Raw genomic sequence first — 19,542 nt, forward strand, 5'->3', positions numbered from 1 at the left:
TGGATGACCTTTCCTCCTTCCAGCACAAATTAATAACTGTACCAGTAATAAATACCAGCTCTTAAGACGTCTGATGCCATCCTTCCACGGGCATCTTTGGCAGAGGACCCAGAGGTTGGTAATTTGTACAAGGGACCACTGGTTAAGAACGCTGCATTCTCCCGGGAAAACACATGTTGTTGTGTTTTCTGTTATTACTAATACCATTCTTTTTTAAGATTGTATTTATTTATTCATGAGAGACACAGGCAGAGAGAGAAGCAGGCTCCCTATGGGGAGCCCAATGTGGGACTCGATCCCAGGACCCCAGGATCACGACCTGAGCTGAAGGCAGATGCTCAACCACTGAGCCACTCAGGTACCCCACTAATATCTTTCTTAAGTCATCTTGGCCCATGTTTATTCTAGAAAATGAAACAGTGAGACCCAGCTTAAGAATTTTCAGCAAATTCAAAAAAACAAAAAAAAAAAAAAGGAATTTTCAGCAAACTCATTAAGATGTTTCCGCTGTCTTTGTGCTTCCTCGTCCTGGCCATGCAGCTAAAATGTCCCCGTCACAGTGTGTGTCAGGCCTGGGGGTGGGCAGGAGGAAATCATGGCGTTTAGCTCAGGTTTGCAGAGCCAGCTGTCAATATTTATTTTTCCCCCTATGACTCAGAAAAGGGTTAGGAATAGCCTATGAAGAGTTTGTACATGGGGAACTACTTTTCAAATATATACATACATGTACATTTCAAATTGTGTATGGTTAGTTTACATATCCTGTGGTTTAGGAATTGTAAATCTTACCTTTGGGTTTATTGCCAATTAGTAGTGACACTTGGCCTAACTTACCAGCTTTGGCCAAGTCCCCGTGTTCAACAGAATGTCTCTAGTTACTCTTTTGGGAATTACGCCATAGCAGAGATTGGAAAGGTGGCGTGTTCTGCTTCTATTCTTAATCTTTCTCAGTCAGCCTGGGAGCAGTGTGTTCCTTCTCAGGCTTGAGTGTCACATGTCTAATAGGGGAGCCGGGTGGCTTCCCTGGGTCTTGGGTGCCAACTGTCAGCAGTGTAACCTGGCTGTTTGAGGGGAATGCCCACAACACAGATGTGCCAGTGATTTCCATGCAGTTCTTTTTTTCCTCCATTACTGCAGCCTGCCTATACAAGCTCGTAATTACCTCTCCAGGCCTAGAGTATTGAAAGAACTTAACATACAGACACCTGGGTGGCTCAGTTGGTTGAGCAACTGCCTTTGGCTCAGGTCATGATCCCAGGGTTCGGGGATCGAGCCCTGCATCTAGCTCCCTGCTCAGCGGGGAGTGTGCTTCTCCTTCCCCACTGCTCATGCGTGTTCTCTCTTTCTCTCAAATAAATAAAATATTTTTTAAAAAACGAAGAGCCTTGGGTTCCCTGGGTGGTGCAGCGGTTTGGCGCCTGCCTTTGGCCCAGGGCACGATCCTGGAGACCGAGGATCGAATCCCACGTCGGGCTCCCGGTACATGGAGCCTGCTTCTCCCTCTGCCTGTGTCTCTGCCTCTCTCTCTCTCTCACTGTGTGCCTATCATAAATAAATTTCAAAAAATTAAAAAAAAAAAACGAAGAGCCTAATATATGCTAGCCTACAGATCATATATGCATATACAGAATATACTGTTCTGGTGTAGTCTATTTTCCTGCCTCTTATTTCTCCTAAATGTGTCTTTTGTGCTTGGATCAATTTTCCTAAAACATCTTTATGTTACTCCCTCACTCTGAACACCTTCATTGATTCCCTGTAGCTTGAGAAGAAACCAGAAGTCCTTGGTTGGCATCCATATTCAAGGCCTTCCACAATTTGAGCCAATATAACCTCCCATTGTCAGCATCTCTGGGCCCTTGAGGTGAAATCTGTACTCCAGCCAGGCTCATCGGGTCATGGTCCCTGCAATACTACTTGTGTTTCTCTTCCTTCATGACACTGTTGCTATCATTCTCTTGAGTGTGTCCCCATGCCATCATGTCTAAGTCACCCCCATTCTAGCTCCTGGCTCCACTTTTGCCGATGGTAATAACATCCACCTGTACTGCCATTGTGGCAGTGAGTTGAATGCTTTGTATGTTTCTCAGTCTGTACCTGTTTTCCTAAGTAGATAGCACATTTTAAAAATATATATATTTGAGAGAGAGAGAGAGAGAGAGAGACAGCGGGCAAGAGTGAGAGAGAGAGAGCATGAGTGGGGGGAGGGGGGAAGAGTGAGCAGGGGGAGAGGGAGAAGCAGACTCCTTGCTTAGCTGGAAGCTGGATGCAGGACTCCACCCCAGGACTCTTAGATCATGACCTGAGTGAGCTGAAGGCAGATGCGTAACCAACTAAGCCACCCAGGCACCCTAGATGGCACAATTTTTTTTTTTAAGATTTTATTTATTCATGAGAGACACAGAGAGAGAGAGAGAGAGAGAGGCAGAGACACAGGCAGAGGGAGAAGCAGGCTCCATGCAGGGAGCCCCACGCAGGACTCGATCCCGAGTCTCCAGGATCAGGCCCTCAGCTGAAGGCGGCGCTAAACTGCTGAGCCACCCGGGCTGCCAGATAGCTGGCACAGTTTTAAGAAGAAACAAATGAAACATTTTGAATATTTCTTTGTGCCTTTTACAACTAAAGTGAAGCTTTGGACGTAGTCCTAGGATAAGCAATGAATGAATCAAATATAAATACAAAAATACAATTTAAGGTCAAGAATAAATAATTTTTATATTACCCGCTCCTCTTGCTTCTCCAGAAGCCCTGTGTAGAATATTAAAGTTTTTCCAAAGGGAATCAGTGCTCAAATACTTGAACTAAGCCTTTGTGGTTAGAATAAATGCAGAAAGCCTGGGTGTAGGCCTTGAGGAGCAGAACCGTTTGGCAGCAGTAAACACACAGCTTGATCTGAGCTTTATGGTGATTTTGGTAGAAGTGGTATTTATTTGCATGCTCTTGTTTGATAGCCGGTCAGGAGTGTCCCATTAATGCAGTCAGGGGGTCATGTTTTTAGGAATAATTTACGGAGCAGTTGCTTTGAATCTTTAAAGTAGACCAGTGATTCTCAATCTTTGAGTGCGTTGGAGCCTTCTGAGGGCTTTGTTAAAGCTCAAGACTGCTGGGCCCAGCCCCTCAATATTTCTGATTCACAGGGTCTGTGGTGGGGTCTGAGAGTGTGCATTTCTGCAAGTTCCCAGGTAGTGCTGAAGCTGCGGATGGAAGGACCACACTCTGAGTACCTCTGGATCAGACACCTGCCGTTTGATGGATGTTTATTTCAACCTTGGGAAATTCCCATGTACACATAGCATGCACATAAAGGCTGGGAGTCATAAAGCTGTTTTTAACATTGACCAAGAGTTTTGATGTGAACTTGAAAATGAAATGTGTGATTTATAAAATACAGTGTTTGATAGTTCCACATGTCCCTAGACCTTTATAAAATGTCACTTTTTCTTTTTTTCTTTAAAAGGGGGGTGGAGAGGTTGGGGAGGGAAGGGCAGAGGGAGGGGAAGAGAAAGAATCTTAAGCAGGCTCCATGCCCAGCACAAGGCTCGATCTCACAACCCTGAGATCATGACCTGGGCCGAAGTAAAGAATTGGACGCCTGAGTGACTGAGCCACCCAGGCACCCCTACAATGTCATTTTTTAAAGATTTGTTTATTTATTTATTCATGAGAGAGAGAGAGAGAGAGAGAGAGAGAGAGAGAGAGAGGCAGAGACACAGGAGGAGGGAGAAGCAGGCTCCATGCCGGGAGCCTGATGTAGGACTCAATCCCAGGACTCCAGGATCGCACCCTGGGCCAAAGGCAGGTGCTAAACCGCTGAGCCACCCAGGGAATCCCCTACAATGTCATTTTTTTGAGAGTGCTTAAACATTTTAGGATTAGAAATATTTAGGCATCTCTTCTTAAAGAGCTCAAATGATTTTTATTATTTAAATACTAGTATGAAATAAAACTTTTCCAACGTATATCTTAATTTATTCTTAAAAGCTCAGTATAATTTGAGAGAAATAAAATATGGGTAAGTGGGAAAGCCATGGCATCATTAGCTAATTACAGTCTGCTGTAGCAAAACAAATCTTGCTCTGACCTGATACAGCATTTCATTTGAGGCTCACTGTGCCATTTGTTCAAGCCATCCTCTTGTTACCTTGAGAATTATTACAGACTTCATTTTGTTGCTGGATAAAACTGAGACCTGATAAAAGGTTCTGACTAGGGTTGTGATGCAGGAATTCATGAACCTTTATCCTAATCTTAGAGTGCTAGTGTCCTTGGGCTTCTGTTTAACTCTTTACCTACTAATGTATTTTGTTTTCTTTATTGAAAACATTGCTTTTAAAGGGCAGGTCGTGAGGGGTATCCACTTTTTCCCACTGCAGGGTTACGGATGAGCATGAAAAATGCCTTCCTGAGTGTCTGTGAGATTGTATATGGATGTCCCACCAATGCTGGTGACCGAGCGGTTAAGAATATGTCATTTACGGCCTATCCGATAAAGAGCTAGTATCAAAATCTATGGAGAACTTATCAAACTCAACACCGAAAAACCAGTCAAGAAAAGGGCACCAGAAATGAACAGACATTTCTTCAGAGAAGACCTACAAATGGCCACCAGCCAACATGAAAAAATGTTCAACATCACTCAGCATAGGGGAAATACAAATCAAGACCACAATGAGATACCACCTCACTCCAGTCACAATGGGTAAAATGAACAACTCCAGAAACAACAGATGTTGGCAAGGATGCAGAGAAAGGGGAATCCTTCTACACTGTTGGTGAGAATGCAAACTGCAGCCACTCTGGAAAACAGTATGGAGGTTTCTCAGAAAGTTAAAAATAAAACTACCTTATGACCCAGCAATTGTACTACTAGGTATTTACCAAAAAGATAGAAACCTAGTGATTCGAAGGGACACCTGCACCCCAGTGTTTATGGCAGCAGTGTCCACAGTAGTCCACAAATTATGAAAAGAGCCCAGATGTCCATTGACAGATGAATGGATAAAGAAAATGTGGTGTAGGGATGCCTGGGTGGCTCAGTGGTTGAGCATCTGCCTTCGGCTCAGGTCATGATCCCAGGGTCCTGGGTCCTATGTGATTGAGTCCTGCATCAGGTTCCCCACAGGGAGGAGCTTCTCCCTCTGCCTATGTCTCTGACTCTCTCTCTGTGTCTCTCATGAATAAATAAATACATAAATAAATAAGATGTGGTATATACATACAATAGAATATTACTCACCCATCAAAAAGAATGAAATCTTTATCATTTGCAACAGCGTGGATAGAACTTGAGGGTGCTACACTAATAAGCAAGATAAGTCAGCAGAGAAAGATAATTATATGATCTCACGCATATGGGATTTAAGAAACAAAATAGATGAACATGGGGGAAGGCAAGGAAAAATAAAAACAGAAGGAGGCAAACTGTAAAAGACTCTTAATTCTAGAAAACAAGCTGAGAGTCACTGGAGGGGAGGTGAATAGGGGGATGGGGTACCTGGGTGACGGGCATGGAGGACCATGATGTCATGAGCACTGGGTGTATATGCAACTAATGAATCACTAAATTCTACCCCTGAAACTAATAATACACTGTATTTTAACTAAATGGAATTCAAATTAAAAAAATTTTAAAGCATATGTCTTTTGTTCCTTCTCTGATTTAAACATCTATATAATTTGGCATTTTTGCAAAATTTGGATTGCTTATGTGTAATCAGGAAAACAGTGAAGACACAATATTAAACACAAAAGAATTAGCTACTGAAAACCACCTGTTAATGCCATGAAATTGGTGTTTAAAATAAGAAAAAGTAGGGAAGTTCAGGAGGAGAGAATGCATGTGTGCCTTCTCCGGGTGCAGTGTAGAATAGTGGAGTTGGAGTTTCTCATCTCATTATCTAGGAAAAGGAGAGAAGAAAGAAAAGAAAGTGTCTGCCTTTGGCTCAGGTTGTGATCTCAGGGTCCTGGGATGGAGACCTGAGTCGGGAGTCGGACTCCCTGCTCAGTGGGGAGTCTGCTGGTCCCTGACTTGTGCTCGCTCTCTCAAATAAATAAAATCTTTAAAAAAAAAAAAAATGAGGCCGTGAAAATACTTTCTGGAGCTTGTCCCCATTTTATGTTTTTAAATATTTCTGTGTATTTTTATTTATTTATTTTTCTTTCTCCTTCCACATTCAGCCAGCTGACACTCTGAGCACCTGCTCTGGGCCACGTGTCGACTGTTTGCAGAATTTCTGTCCACTGGCTTCTCTAGGCTTACATATGCTCAACCCTTCTCTGTGGTTTAAAAGTGAAATAACACCTTATTACTCCTTGGAGCTTCTGTGTCTTCCTCACATTTATTTCGATGCCTGGCTACTTGGAAAACCATTACGGCATGGGTCCCTGCTGCAGATGCTGACTGCTGGGTGTCCAGCAGTGTGCTGGGTACAGGGATGCACAAGCGAGCCCCGCAGCACGGGCCTGCCTGCTGTATCTACATTCCAGCCAGGAGAAGGTTCTTGGCTGTTCTGGAGGCTCATCTGCTATTTCCTCCTCGATCTCTGGCAAGTTGCAGCTCCTTCCACTAGAAAAAGCCACATGGTCCTGAAGACCTGGTCTCAGCTGGTCTTTTCCAGAATGGATTTGCTTGATCTCTTAGCAGCAATTGACAAGGCATCCCCGGCCGCTCCAGGATCCACATCAGCGGTGGCCTGTGTGACATATTGTTCTGTCCTCGGGCTGCACCCAGGCTCCCTTCTCTTCTCCCAGAACACACTCTTTTGTTACAACTCCCTCCTCCTCTCCCCAGAGGCAGCCAGAACCTTCTGGGCTCCTGGGTCTCCACTGTCCGCCCCTCTGCCAGAAGCGTGCTTTCTCACCCTTGCTTGTAGCCTTCATAGGCCTCCCAGGTCTCCACCATTCAGCAGAACACAGGCCTCCCTCTCCTTTGGCACCAGGCTTTCCCCCCCACCCCCGCCCCCGCCGTCAGCCTCCCTGCCTCCTCCTGCGTCCTCCTTCTGATGTCCTGCCAGCCCCTCCAGTTCTACTGAGTTACGTCTCCCTGTCCATGGCATAGGCTCCTCAGTCCTGGTTGCAGGCCTGCTGTGTCTTCGCTTGTCCTAAGATTGCCACCAGGTAAATGGCTCCAGAACACAGATATGACCCTGAAATCCTCCGAGGTCCTGCAGGGTTGGGAGGGCTGGGTGAAGGCTTCTCCATCCCTTGCTCCAGCTCTGCCTCTCCTCCCCGCACCCCAGCCAGTTCTCCAACCCCACCTCCCTGTCCAGCACTTCCCAACTCTACTACATTCCTGCTCCCATTGCTTTGTCCTTGCTGTCCTTTTATCAGCACTCTTGTTCGCTTTTTTTCACCTCTTTTCTGCTTCTCCATGAAAGTGCAGCTGGGGTGCAGTTTTCCCCCAAGATCTCTCTGATCCTTTCTAGGCTGCAGGTCATCTTTCCAGCCTTTGGATTTCCATAAAACATATGGGTCTTCCAGTATTATGTGATAATCCTTGCTGTTATTTATAATCCCATCACATGTTTCACCCTAGATGGTAGACTTCCTGGGAGGGGGCATCCTGACCCCTTGCAGCCATTTCAGGTACCTGGACCTACTCTTTGAACATTGTTTCATGGATGTCCATTGGAGAGATGACTGAGAAGTCTGCTTGTTTACTGGAATCGACACAGTTTTAAAATCTAGACCCAGGGTTGAGAAATTACAGCCTTCAGGCAGCTTCAGCCCACTGCTTGTGTTTGTCAATAAAGTTTTATTGGAAACACAACCACTCAGCAACCTGGACGTTCTGCAGTTGAATGGCTCACAGCCTGAAATAGTGATTAACTGACCTTTTACAGAAGAAGTTTGTCTACCCTCCTTATATACCATTGTCCAGACTTGTAAAGGATACAGTATCAGCTGTGGAAGGAAGTGAAAGAAACAATGTTTGCTTAAACTCCTAGCCTTTTGCTTTGGCTCTTTGACATATCTTTGTGACTACCATAGTTAGGGCCCTGGGATTTTTCTATTACGTTATTTAAAGTGAAGTATGATTAATTTTGTTGTAAAAATGATGGGGATAGCCAAATTAGCTAGATTTGATCTCTAATTTCTTAACATTAGGACTACTTGGGTAGAAGTTAGATCTGGTCAAACTTTAGGTTACTAATGTTTTTGTCATTCTCAGTAAAAATCAGCAAGGTCTGATTTTTAAAAATTTTTTTTTTTTTTAAAAAACCAGCAAGGGTCTGCCAGCTGTGTCGTGAGTTATACCAGCCTTAGAAACTGGTCCTTGGGGGATCCCTGGGTGGCTCAGCGGTTTTAGAGCCTGCCTTTGGCCCAGGGCATGATCCTGGAGTCCTGGGATCGAGTCCCACATTGGGCTCCCTGCGTGGAGCCTGCTTCTCCCTCTGCCTGTGTCTCTGCCTCTCTCTCTCTCTCGGGGCCTCTCATGAATAAATAAAGAAAAATTAAAAAAAAGAAAAAAGAAAAGAAACTGGTCCTTGGGACGCCTGGGTGGCTCGTCTGCCTTCGGCTCAGGTGTGATCCCAGGGGCTCCAGATGGGAGGAGCCTGCTTCTCCCTCTGCCTGTGTCCCTCTGTGTCTCATGAATAAATAAATAAAATCTTAAAAAAAAAAGAGAGAGAGAAAGAAACAGGTCCTTTATTTTGGCCCTAGGAGGAAGCAGCTCAATTCAGTGCCTTGCTCTGCCCCTTTGCAGATGAGGAAGGCCGTAGGTCGCCATTAGAGCTGAAATTTTGTGGATCTCCACATTAACACCATATGGTCTTTTTTTTTCTTTCTAGAGGGACGCATGGTCATCCAGGATATTCCTGCCGTCACCAGCAGAGGGCACGTGGAGAACACACCTGACCTGGTCTCTGACTCCACCTACTACAGCAGCTTTTACCAGCCTTCTCTGTTTCCTTACTACAACAATCTGTACAACTACCCGCAGTACTCCATGGCCTTGGCTGCTGATTCCTCTTCTGGGGACGTGGGAAGCCCCCTCGGGGGGTCCCCTGTGAAGAATAGCCTTCGGAGCCTCCCAGCACCTTACGTGCCTGGTCAGACAGGAAACCAGTGGCAGGTAAGAGGTTATCCAGAGCGACTGGATAGGTCAGGAGCACACATGGACACACATATGACCAGTGCAGCACACGTGTGTACCCATTAGGCCAAAGGCGTAAAAAAAAAAAAAAAAGTTCACTGTTCCGTGATATCATGTGACCCCCGAGGCTGGCTGCAAGAACTGTGAAGGAGGATGCATGTATGGGTTTGCATTTTGGCAATTTTACTTTTCTCATTTTTCACTCTCATTTTGCGTAAATACCCAGCTGGCTGGAGTCAGATTCACCAGGGGCTCACTGTGTGAGGTCTCATCACCTCCAGGCTCACCCCTAGTTTCTTTGAGCAGTTTAGAACGTTCTGGATGCAGCCTTCTGCGTGGCAGTAATCTTAGTGATGAATTTGCACCCTGGGAGGGCAAAGTGTCATCATCTGTGTGTTTGCATGGAAGCAAGGTAAGAAAAGGAATGAGGTTACTGTCATTCTGTGCCAGATTAGGTTTTTGTTTTTGTTTTTGTTGTTTTTTTTTAAGCTGAGAATGAAGGTCCTCAATCATACTCTTAGTGTGCAATCAGGAGCTTTTAAATTAACATCTGGGGTAAAACTAAGCATTTTGCATTGTCAGGGAAGGAGCATTTTTCTAGAGCTGTAAAGCTCCCTCAGATTTAACCATTTCTATCATGGAGTATGTTGGGTAGGAGATAGAAGCGCTGAAAGCATTCCCAGGCTGGGTCACCAAGCTGCAGGAGTGTGGACACATGAGTGATTGCATGCACCACCTCCAAGCCCCCTTCTGACCGTCAGATGGGAGAACTATTCTTACTTTGGGTACATTTGCCAGCTCAGGTTTTGTCAACTGGGCTTTGATTCCAATACAAGGGGACAGATGTATTTGGGGGTTTAGGGCAAATCTTTGACCTTCTATTACCCACTTTAAAAGAAAAAAAAGTGGGTTGAAATTTTCCTGTGAGCGATTCTATTCCATTTTGTATTTTTTAGGTGTGGGGATGTTCTTAATATTCAAGCCACCCCACTTTTTGGATTCTCTCACTACCCTTAGGGATCAGACTTCTTCAACCTGTTCATATGTTTGCCTTAATCTACTGGGCTACATGTTTTCATAAGTTTTCCATACATTTTATTTTTAGAATCATACTTTTTAAAAAAAGATTTTATTTATTTCTCCATGAGACATGATTTTTAAAATCATACTTTTTAAAAAAAGATTTTATTTATTTATTTATTTATTTATTTATTTATTTATTTATTTCTCCATTATCTCCATGAAATAAATAAATTTTATTTATTTCTCTACCGAGAGGGGCAGAATCATAGGCAGAGGGAGAAGCAGGCTCTCTGCAGGGAGCCCGGTGTGGGACTTGATCCCAGGACCCCAGGATCATGACCTGAGCCGAAGGCAGACACTCAGCCACTGAGCCATCCAGGCGTCCCCAGAATCATAAACTTTTTAAAAAAGAGACTTTTAAAGCATTGGGAGTGAGAACTCAGAATAACATGATTGTAGAGGAACTGCAGTGATTTATGAATCTTCAGCCTGGACCGCTACAAGCCTCTCCAAGTGCCAGTTGGATATTATTATTGGGGGTAGGTTTTAGGTTGATTTTTATCAGAGACTCTCCTCTCTGAAAGGAGAAAGAAGTCTCCTGTAATTCTGAAAACGAAAAACAACAAAAAATGCACATCCTGTAGATTCCCAGGAAGCAAGACTTACTTTTGAAGCATCCTGGTTTTCTGGCTCCTTCCAGGCTTTAAGAATAAAGTAGGAAGGTGAACCTGTTGGCTTATGAGAAAAAGGATGAGAAAAAAATCTTAAGTGTTTTCTGAAAGAAAGCCAGCAAGATCATGATCAGCATTACAGTAGAGTCGAACATGTCCTCCTACTTTGTCAGAATCTTTCAGCAGGTGTATGATGGCAGATGGCATATGATGCTGGACACATTAATGTTTCTTATTCCACCTGGAAAGCATGGGAAGGGCATGGCAGAGGTCGTGGGTTTCCTTGGAGGTCTCTAACCAAGTCCTCCCTCTGAGGGACAGCCAGGAGGAGACGGGGTCTCTCAGCCACCCTCCTTGCCTGATCTTGGAGAGATGTCTCAGGTGCTGTGGGTGAAGAGCGAGTTCCTTAAGGGCAAGTTCCTGCACCCTCTCCTTTGCTGCACCCTCTGTCCAGCAGGTGGGAGGGAGAATCTTTCCCAAACTTTCTTAGTCCTGTGGGGAACGGCAGTTTGGATGCTGTTTGCACTGTCTCTGGCACCACCACTTACAGAGAGAGGTGTCCCTGCTTAGCCACCCAGGAGAGATGCCAAGACATCATTTAATACATGAGTTTGTTTTCCCAGAAGGCTGGGCTTAAGAGTTTTTTTTTCTTCTCCAGTCGCCGTTGGCAATCTATTCTCACATAACAAATTATTTTGCAGAAATAGATCCCTCTCTGCTACTGTAGTGGAAGTCCATTCCTCTTAGTAAGTAATAGCGCCAGAAATGACAGCTAGCATTTCCTAAGCGGTGAGTCCTCCTCGTAGCCCCAGGAAGCATAGCATGTGGTCTCCTCTTTACAGCGGAGGATTGAGACTCAGAGGGCTGACTTAGCCAAGGTCACACAGTCACCAAACAGGAGGGCTGGAGTTCGAATCTCTCTGTCTGGCTCCACAGTGTTTCTCAGCACTGTTGGGTTACCACTGGATCTACCATAAACTCAGGGCCCTGGGAACCACCATCAATTAATAGGAACACTAAGGCCGCCTTCTTTAGTTCTTTAGGGCTTAGAATTTCTACCTAAGTGCTTTGCTTTTCATTGGGGGAATCTTCTTGGAAAGAAGAAACCTCATCTGGTTTTCTGGAAACCTCATCTGATTTTCTGTCTTCCCTCGTGGAGGTTGGAATAGGCAGAAACTTCCAGAACAGTGCCCATGATGGCTGCGAGAGAGGCCTCTGAAGCTTTCCTGTCGTCTTGGCAGTTAGTGTTCGAAATATGCTGCATTCCCTGCTATCAGAAAGTTGCTTTTGGAGTCTGCATACACATTTCCTTGAATGCGATTATCAGTAAAGCATATTTAGGCAACCTACAATGTTTCTGTAACCTAGAAAATGATCCTCACAATTGAGATGTGGGGACTTGACCATGTGGCCTCTCCATCCCTTCTAAGTCTGAGGCTGTAAAAGGGTCTGTGGATTAACCTTATAACCAGATATATATACAAGTTTGACTTAAAGCCTTGTTGTCATGCCCACAAAAATTAGTTTTCTTGGAAATAAACTCCTAATATTAAAAATGCAAGAGCCTGCTAGGTGCAAGCAGCCAGTTTGCAAATAGGGCAGGTGACTGTCAGTCCAGTGATTATCAGAGCTGCAGTGGGTCCTGTTCATTCCAGTTCACCCCATCCTGCTCCAGAGGTCTGGAGCAAAAGGGATTCACTCAGCATACACAGCTAGTGGATGATAGAGCCTGGCCGAAAGACTAGGTCTATTGGTTTAGGGAAACATGGAGTCTGGTGTGGGAAAATCCATATTGACTTCTAACTTGTAATCCAGTTTTTTTTTTTTTTTTGAGCAAAATACAAAATAGCCTTTGAGTCTCTGTGTCTTGGTCTGTGAAGAGGGCATAGTACCACCTTCACAGAACTGTTGCCTGGATACGTGTGAAGTAAAGTGATTACTGCATGCAGAAGATTCTGTGTGTACACCGACAAAGGCTGTGCCAGTGTTGGCTGCGGTGAATTTTTTCATTAATCCTTATTTTTTTAAATCTATTTGATTTTCAGGCTGCGGTGAATTTTTTCATTAATCCTTATTTTTTAAATCTATTTGATTTTCAGGCTGCGGTGAATTTTTTCATTAATCCTTATTTTTTTAATCTATCTGATTTTCAGCCTTCTTTTTATATGTATTCTAGTTATCTCAGTCCCCTTTGTAATGAGATACAGTATATATAAGGCCCATTTTAGTTACTATTGGAAGACTGTGATATGAATATGGGCCAAGTTTGTATGTGGAATAGTTTTTTAAGATTTTATTTATTTATTTGAGAGAGAGCGAGAGAGAGCATGAGTAGGGGGGAGGGCTAGGGGTAGAAACAGACTCCCCGCTGAACAGGAAGCCCGATGTCGGACTCGATCCCAGGACCCTGAGATCACAACCTGAGCCAAAGGCAGACGCTTTACCTACTGAGCCACCCAGGAGCCCTGTGGAATAATTTTTACAGGGTTGGGGAAGAAAGAATGTATTCCACTTAGCAAATAGAAAACTGAAAACAGAGATAGATTACAATGATGCAACGTATGTTTAAGATGTGTATGTGATAGAGAAGTATTAATAGTGAACACCTACAAATAATATGTAAAACTAGTAAGTGTCACTGCTATTAATAAGAACTGGACAACTCACTTTTTTAAAAATTTATTCATGAGCTACAGAGAGAGAGAGAGAGAGAGAGAGAGAGGCAGAGACACAGGTCAAGGGAGAAGCAGGCTCCATGCAGGGAGCCCGATGTGGGACTCGATCCCGGGTCTCCAGGATCACGCCCTGGGCTGAAGGTGGCGCTAAAACACTGAGCCACCCGGACTGCCCATCACTTTTTAAACAAATTGTTAGGAGAACACCTGAGTGTCCTGGAATTGAGTCCTCGCAGGGAGCCCACTTCTCCCTCTGCCTGTATCTCTGTCTCTCTCTGTGTCTCTCATGAATAAATAAATAAAATCTTTAAAAAAAATAATAAGATAAGTTGTTAGGGTAGGAGTGTAGGGAACCACCATCGAAGCTCTGGCCCTGTGGTTTCAGGAAGGTGCGCTGCCTCGGTTCTTGGGCCCATGCCCTGCGCCCCCTGGTGGAAGCTTCCTGGGGGAAGGCGGCCTGTGGGTGCCCCCTTGCTTTTCCTGTTTTCCCACCATTGTGTCCCACAGCTGCATGCGGGGAGCCCTGGGCTGGTCTCCTTCCCCTGGTTCGACGCTGGCTCAGCCTGGAGGGCCCGAATCTCCAGCAGCGTCTCCTCCAGCTACTTTCTTGTCTGATGCTAGGAGCTGACTTCTTCCTCACTCCTGGCTGGAGCAAGTCACCATTCTATGAGTTACCTTCCTTCCCGTGCCGATCCATGTTTCAGTGTGTGTTGTGGGGGGCAGCATGCCTGTTTCTCAACAAAGCACTCCTTTCTGACTCCTAGAAAAAAACTGACAGAAGTGGAGATCATCATAATCTTTTTTAAAGATTTTATTTATTCATGAGACACACAGAGAGAGGCAGAGATATAGGCAGACGTATGTGGGGAACCTGATGCGGGACTCCATCCCAGGACCCTGGGATCACGGCCTGAGCCAAAGGGAGATGCTCAACCCCTGAGCCATCCAGGCATCCCCCATCATAATTTTTTAAAGCTAGTCTTCTAAGAGATTAGTAGGGAGGGCTTAGAATTATTTGCAGAGAGAAACCATTGACATTTTATTGTAAAGGTGAGGCCTCTGGTTAAGTGTCCCTATAAAATCATGCAAGCCACAAATAATTATTGAGCACCTACTAAGTGCCCAACCTATTAAATGAAATAGGGCAGTGTAGTAGGTCAGCCTCCCAGCTCTCGAGACTCGTCTGTGTTAATGTCCTGCGCGCTGAGAGCTGGTGTAACCGCTTTGGGTCTGCCTCCAGCCTCTGCAGATTTGTGGCCCAATCACATATTCCTGTCCTGTTGTGAAACAGGACTAACATTTGTGACACTAGAACAAACTGACGATGAATGGCTGGTTTCACTGACCAGCAGCTCAATTCCACTTCTGCATTTAATTGCCTGCAAAAGCTGTTTATTGCCTTGTGCACTCCTCCACGGCAACATTATCTCTTAAATAAACATGTTGTACCAGGTTGACAAGGGAGAGGTGCATAGCAAGTGAGCAGAAATAAATACGGGAGGGCTCGTAGCTGTACCTGGGGTCTCCTTTCAGTTCTTCTGGCAGGGGACCTCTGGGTTGCTTTTTTGGAAGCTGGTGCCCCTAGATATGTAGACTCCCAGGTAGACTTCTCATTCCCACCACGGTTCGGGTGTGGTCAGAATGGCAACACAGGTGATTTCATTCCTTCTGGTGGTTATTTTGGGCTCAGTCTGAAGTGTCTTTTTTTTTTTTTTAAGATTTATTTATTTATTTATTTACTTATTTATTTATTTATGATAGACACAGAGAGAGAGAAAGAGAGGCAGAGACACAGGCAGAGGGAGAAGCAGGCTCCATGCAGGGAGCCCGATGCGGGACTCGATCCCGGGACTCCAGGATGGCACCCTGGGCCAAAGGCAGGTGCCAAACCGCTGAGCCACCCAGGGATCCCGAAGTCTGAATTGTCTTATGATATGCTTGCGCATTCATGATTATGCAACTCACCAGATGTGTTCATTTATTAAATAAGCATGCACAGGGGCACCTGGATGGCTCAGTGGTTGAGCACCTGCCTTTGATTCAGGTCATGATCCCGGGGTCCTGGGATCAAGTCCCGCATCGGACTCCCCTGCATGGAGCCTGCTTTTCCCCCTGCTTATGTCCTGCCCCTCTCTCAGTGCGTCTCTCATGAATAAATAAATAAAATCTTAAAAAAAAAAAAAAAAAACATGCATGGAGATCCTACTGTGTGTTAGGGATCTGCTCCTGGACCAAACAGACAAAAATACAAAAAGCAGGTCTTGGGGGAAGGGTGCTGTGATCAATTGGAAAGAGATTGGAATTTGAGAGTCATGTAAATAGCCCTGGGCTTGAAACTGAGATACAGGCAGGAAGCAAACTGGATTCTCACATCTGGGGCACAGAGTAGGGGCCCCCTTGTGAGCATTCCTGGGATGGCCCTCTAGCACCTTTGATGGGCTGGGGCCAGCAGGCCAGGCAGAGGCTTACAAAAGCCCTAGCCCTTTGAAGCCTGCCCCATGATGGGCTCTGTCTTACAGCAGGCAGCCTGATGGGGCCCGTTTTCATATGGCTTCTTTTCATTACTGTTGCTCAGCATCACAATCTGTTAGCTAAAAAGATTGAGAGGAAGTGACTTCTTGAACATATGCTGTGTAGGGGGCAGGAACGGTCCCTCCTCATCTAGAACTTGGAAGTCCCACAGGAGGGTCCCGGGCAAGTGTAGGTGGTTTAAACCTGGCTTCCCTCCCTATCTTCCCAGGGAGACCATTCTAATTAATATTCAATATATATTTTTTTAAGTTTCATTTATTTATGCAGGAGAGACACACAGAGAGAGGCAGAGACGTAGGCAGAGGGAGACGTAGGCAGAGGGAGAAGCAGATGTAGGTCCTGGTGAGCCCGATGCGGGACTTGATCCCAGGACCTCAAGATCACACCCTGAGTCAAAGGCAGATGCTCAACCACTGAGCCACCCAGGGATCCCTAATAGTATTTTTAAATATTCCTAGATTTAAAAAAAACACCATGTCTGAGAAAAGGAAGCAGAATGCAAAATCCACTTCAGTTTTTAAGGTGAAGCAGACTTGAGATACATTTTTACGTAGCTGAGAAAGTTGGAGTGATTTGTGGACCACCGCTGGTCATAGGAGAGCCAGGCCCCAGCCCTGGGCCCTCGACCCTTGGTCAGGTGCTCTCTCTTCAGTCCTGTGATCCCGTCTCCACCTGGCTGGTTAAGCTAGCTGAGGCTTCTCCTTTTATTTTTTTTTTTTATTTTTATTTTTTTAAATTTATTTATGATAGTCACAGAGAGAGAAAGGGAGAGGCAGACACACAGGAGGAGGGAGAAGCAGGCTCCATGCCGGGAGCCTGACGTGGGACTCGATCCTGGGACTCCAGGATCGCGCCCTGGGCCAAAGGCAGGCGCCAAACCGCTGTGCCACCCAGGGTTCCCCTGAGGCTTCTCCTTTTAGAGCAAGCTGGTTATTGGCCACTATCTGTTGATGGAAGGACACTGTTTTTTTTCTCAAGAAAGAAAAACTGACAAAGTTTGCCAGCAGTCACAAGAAGAGTTTATGAGAAGAAATTCAATTTAAAGCATTTCAAGCGATTTCTTTCCTTAGGAAAAGGTAATTAAAATAGATGTGGGTTTGCCTTGAGCTGTTAGCGCTAAACAATCTTTATTTGGTTCCTTAAAGAGGCATTAGACATAAGCTTAGGTTGATGGAAAGTGTCAGGTTCTATTGCTGTGATGTGGTATATTTATTTTGTATCTGACCACTTCTGTAAACTCTGTAATTCTAGTAATTTTCTAGTTGCTTATTTTGGGATATCCAGGTTAGACACAGAGAAATGGTGGTACTGCCATTTCCCCGCAAATACCTCCAGTTCTCATACATGTTCTCAGTGCGTTACTCAGTTTCCATACCAGCAATGGATGTTGGTGTCATCTTATTTTACTGGGAATGTGTATAGTGGTTCACTATCCTCGTGCTGGTTTTTGCAGAGAAAGGAGAAAATAAGGACAAGTGAGTATTTCTTAAAGCTCAATTACTCAAGTCAAAAAACTGTTTTTAGGGACCCCTGGCTGGCTCAGCCAGTAGAACATACAACTCTTGATCCTTGAGGTCATGACTTCAAGTCCACACTGGGTGTAGATCTTACTTTAAAAAAATTTTTTTAATTGTTTTTATTGAGAGTTTGCCCTTCCAACATTTTGTAAAACTAAAAGCATCTTGGGGAACCTGGGTGACTCAGTGGTTGAGCATCTGCCTTTGGCTCAGGTCGTGATCCCAGGGTCCTGAGATTCAGTACCTGCATTGGGTTCCCCGGGGGGATCCTGCTTCGCCCTCTGCCTGTGTCTCTGTCTCTCTCTCTGTGTCTCTCATGAATAAATAAATGAAATCTTAAAAAAAAAACCCAAAACTAAAATGATCCTATTAGGTGGCAGGATTTCTTTTTGTATAAATGCCCTCAGTTGGCAACACTACTGCTGTCCCTCCCCATCTCTTTCTCTTGTATGTCTTACTAGTCTGCAGTCCAGAGAGTCTGGAAACCTCTGTCAGTCATCGCGTCACCATGACAACAGCAAAGTTCTCTGGGTCTTCACCTGGATTTTTTAGTGATTGTGTCCACTTAATGCTCAGCTTCACTCTTTGTAGGTGAAGTGCTATGGTCTTTTTCTTCCTTTTTTTTTTTTTTTTTTTTTTTAAATGGTAGTTCTGTGAAGGCTCCGCATTTTGTCAGACTCCCTCCGGTGCACCGCACATGGGCCCTGCTGTCCGGTTCAGTGAGGGTTTGGGACTTGGCTAGGTCAGAGGGCCAGTCTCAGGAATCTTCTATTTAAGGAAGCATGCAAGTCCCTACAGACCTGGGAAAGTCTGGAGCCAGTGAAAGGAAGGTGTGGGGCTTCTCCCAAGGTTATGACCTTGTTGCTTCTATTGTGAACTTTCCCTTCCTTCGATGACTCCATTTATCACTTTTTGTTTTCTAAGATTTTATTTATTTATTCACAAGAGACATAAGAGGGAGAGGCAGAGAGACATAGGCAGAGGGAGAAGCAGGCTGGCTCCCTGGGGGGAGCCCGATGCAGGACTCGATCCCAGGAGCCTGGGATCATAACCTGAGCCACCCAGGCGTCCCACATTTATCACTTTCTGAGGCTTACTGCCTCTTTTGGTTCTTCTGTTTTAAGGAGAAAGAACAACTCGAGTGTCCCGGGGCCTTTGCAACATAATCTCAATCCTGTGGGGAGCAAGCTTCTATGGGTCAGGGACCCAAAGGTGCAGCAGTGGCAGGATTCCTGAGACTCTCCAAGCTGTGCAGCCCCAATGAGTGCAGTCCCCACTCTCTGCCTCCCAACTTCCACCTTACTAACAAGCCTTTGCAGGGAGGAATTGCTGTTTTGTCTTGTTTTAGACGATGCCAAGACATAGTCATGGCAGGCATCGCCTGGTGTTTATTATGTCCTTCCCTGAAGGTATTGCTATGTCATTTCACAGATTAGGAATGCTCGGTGGTTTGCACACTTCTGAGCCCATGGCCAGAGCAGGTGTTCGTGGGATTTGGTGGCTGTGGTGACAGTAGGGCCCAGTGGCTCTGGGCCTGGGACAAAGCTGCAGGAGGTGGTGGGCATTTCAGACAGATGGCAAGAGGTGGGGTGAGGGATGTCTCCTAACTGCAGCAGGGTACACAGCAGGCATTTTTTGCAGGCTGTTGTGATTCAAGACGTATGGATGACAGGAGAAAGCAGAGCTGACCTCTGGAAACCCAGCCCTGGGGCCAGCGATGTTGACTCTGAAAACATCTAGGGCCAGGGGCCAGACCTTGGACATCCTCAGCCTGGCTGGGGCTGTCCAGTAGCATCCAGGCAATTCAGGTGGAGCATAATAACCTCAGTACTTAGGAACCTGGGGCGACTCTGGGACACCCAGGACCATCCTACAGGTTCATTTCCATTCGGACACAAGTTCACTGTGATCTGTTGGAAAACAGATCAGTTGGAAAACCTTGCAAAGGGCTGGTGTACCCCAGGGACTGCTTCATATTCAATTGGAGGCAGAAAAAAAATGCATCATCAGTCTGTTGTGAGATTGTTACA

The 19,542-nt window shown here is 45.3% G+C and overlaps 1 protein-coding gene across 5 annotated transcripts in view; it reads left to right on the top strand.

Moving 5' to 3' along the window:
- The window catches only part of DMRT1 (doublesex and mab-3 related transcription factor 1), a 113,550-nt gene that overhangs the window by 35,923 nt on the left and 58,085 nt on the right, over window positions 1-19,542 (top strand). For all 5 annotated transcript variants that reach the window (XM_072839500.1, XM_072839518.1, XM_072839529.1 and 2 more), the window contains exon 3: window positions 8,790-9,073. In XM_072839500.1, the coding sequence (XP_072695601.1) occupies window positions 8,790-9,073 (284 nt within the window). The remainder of the gene's footprint in view (window positions 1-8,789; window positions 9,074-19,542) is intronic.

Source organism: Canis lupus, chromosome 1, assembly GCF_048164855.1.
Source record: "Canis lupus baileyi chromosome 1, mCanLup2.hap1, whole genome shotgun sequence".
Taxonomy (NCBI): domain Eukaryota; kingdom Metazoa; phylum Chordata; class Mammalia; order Carnivora; family Canidae; genus Canis; species Canis lupus.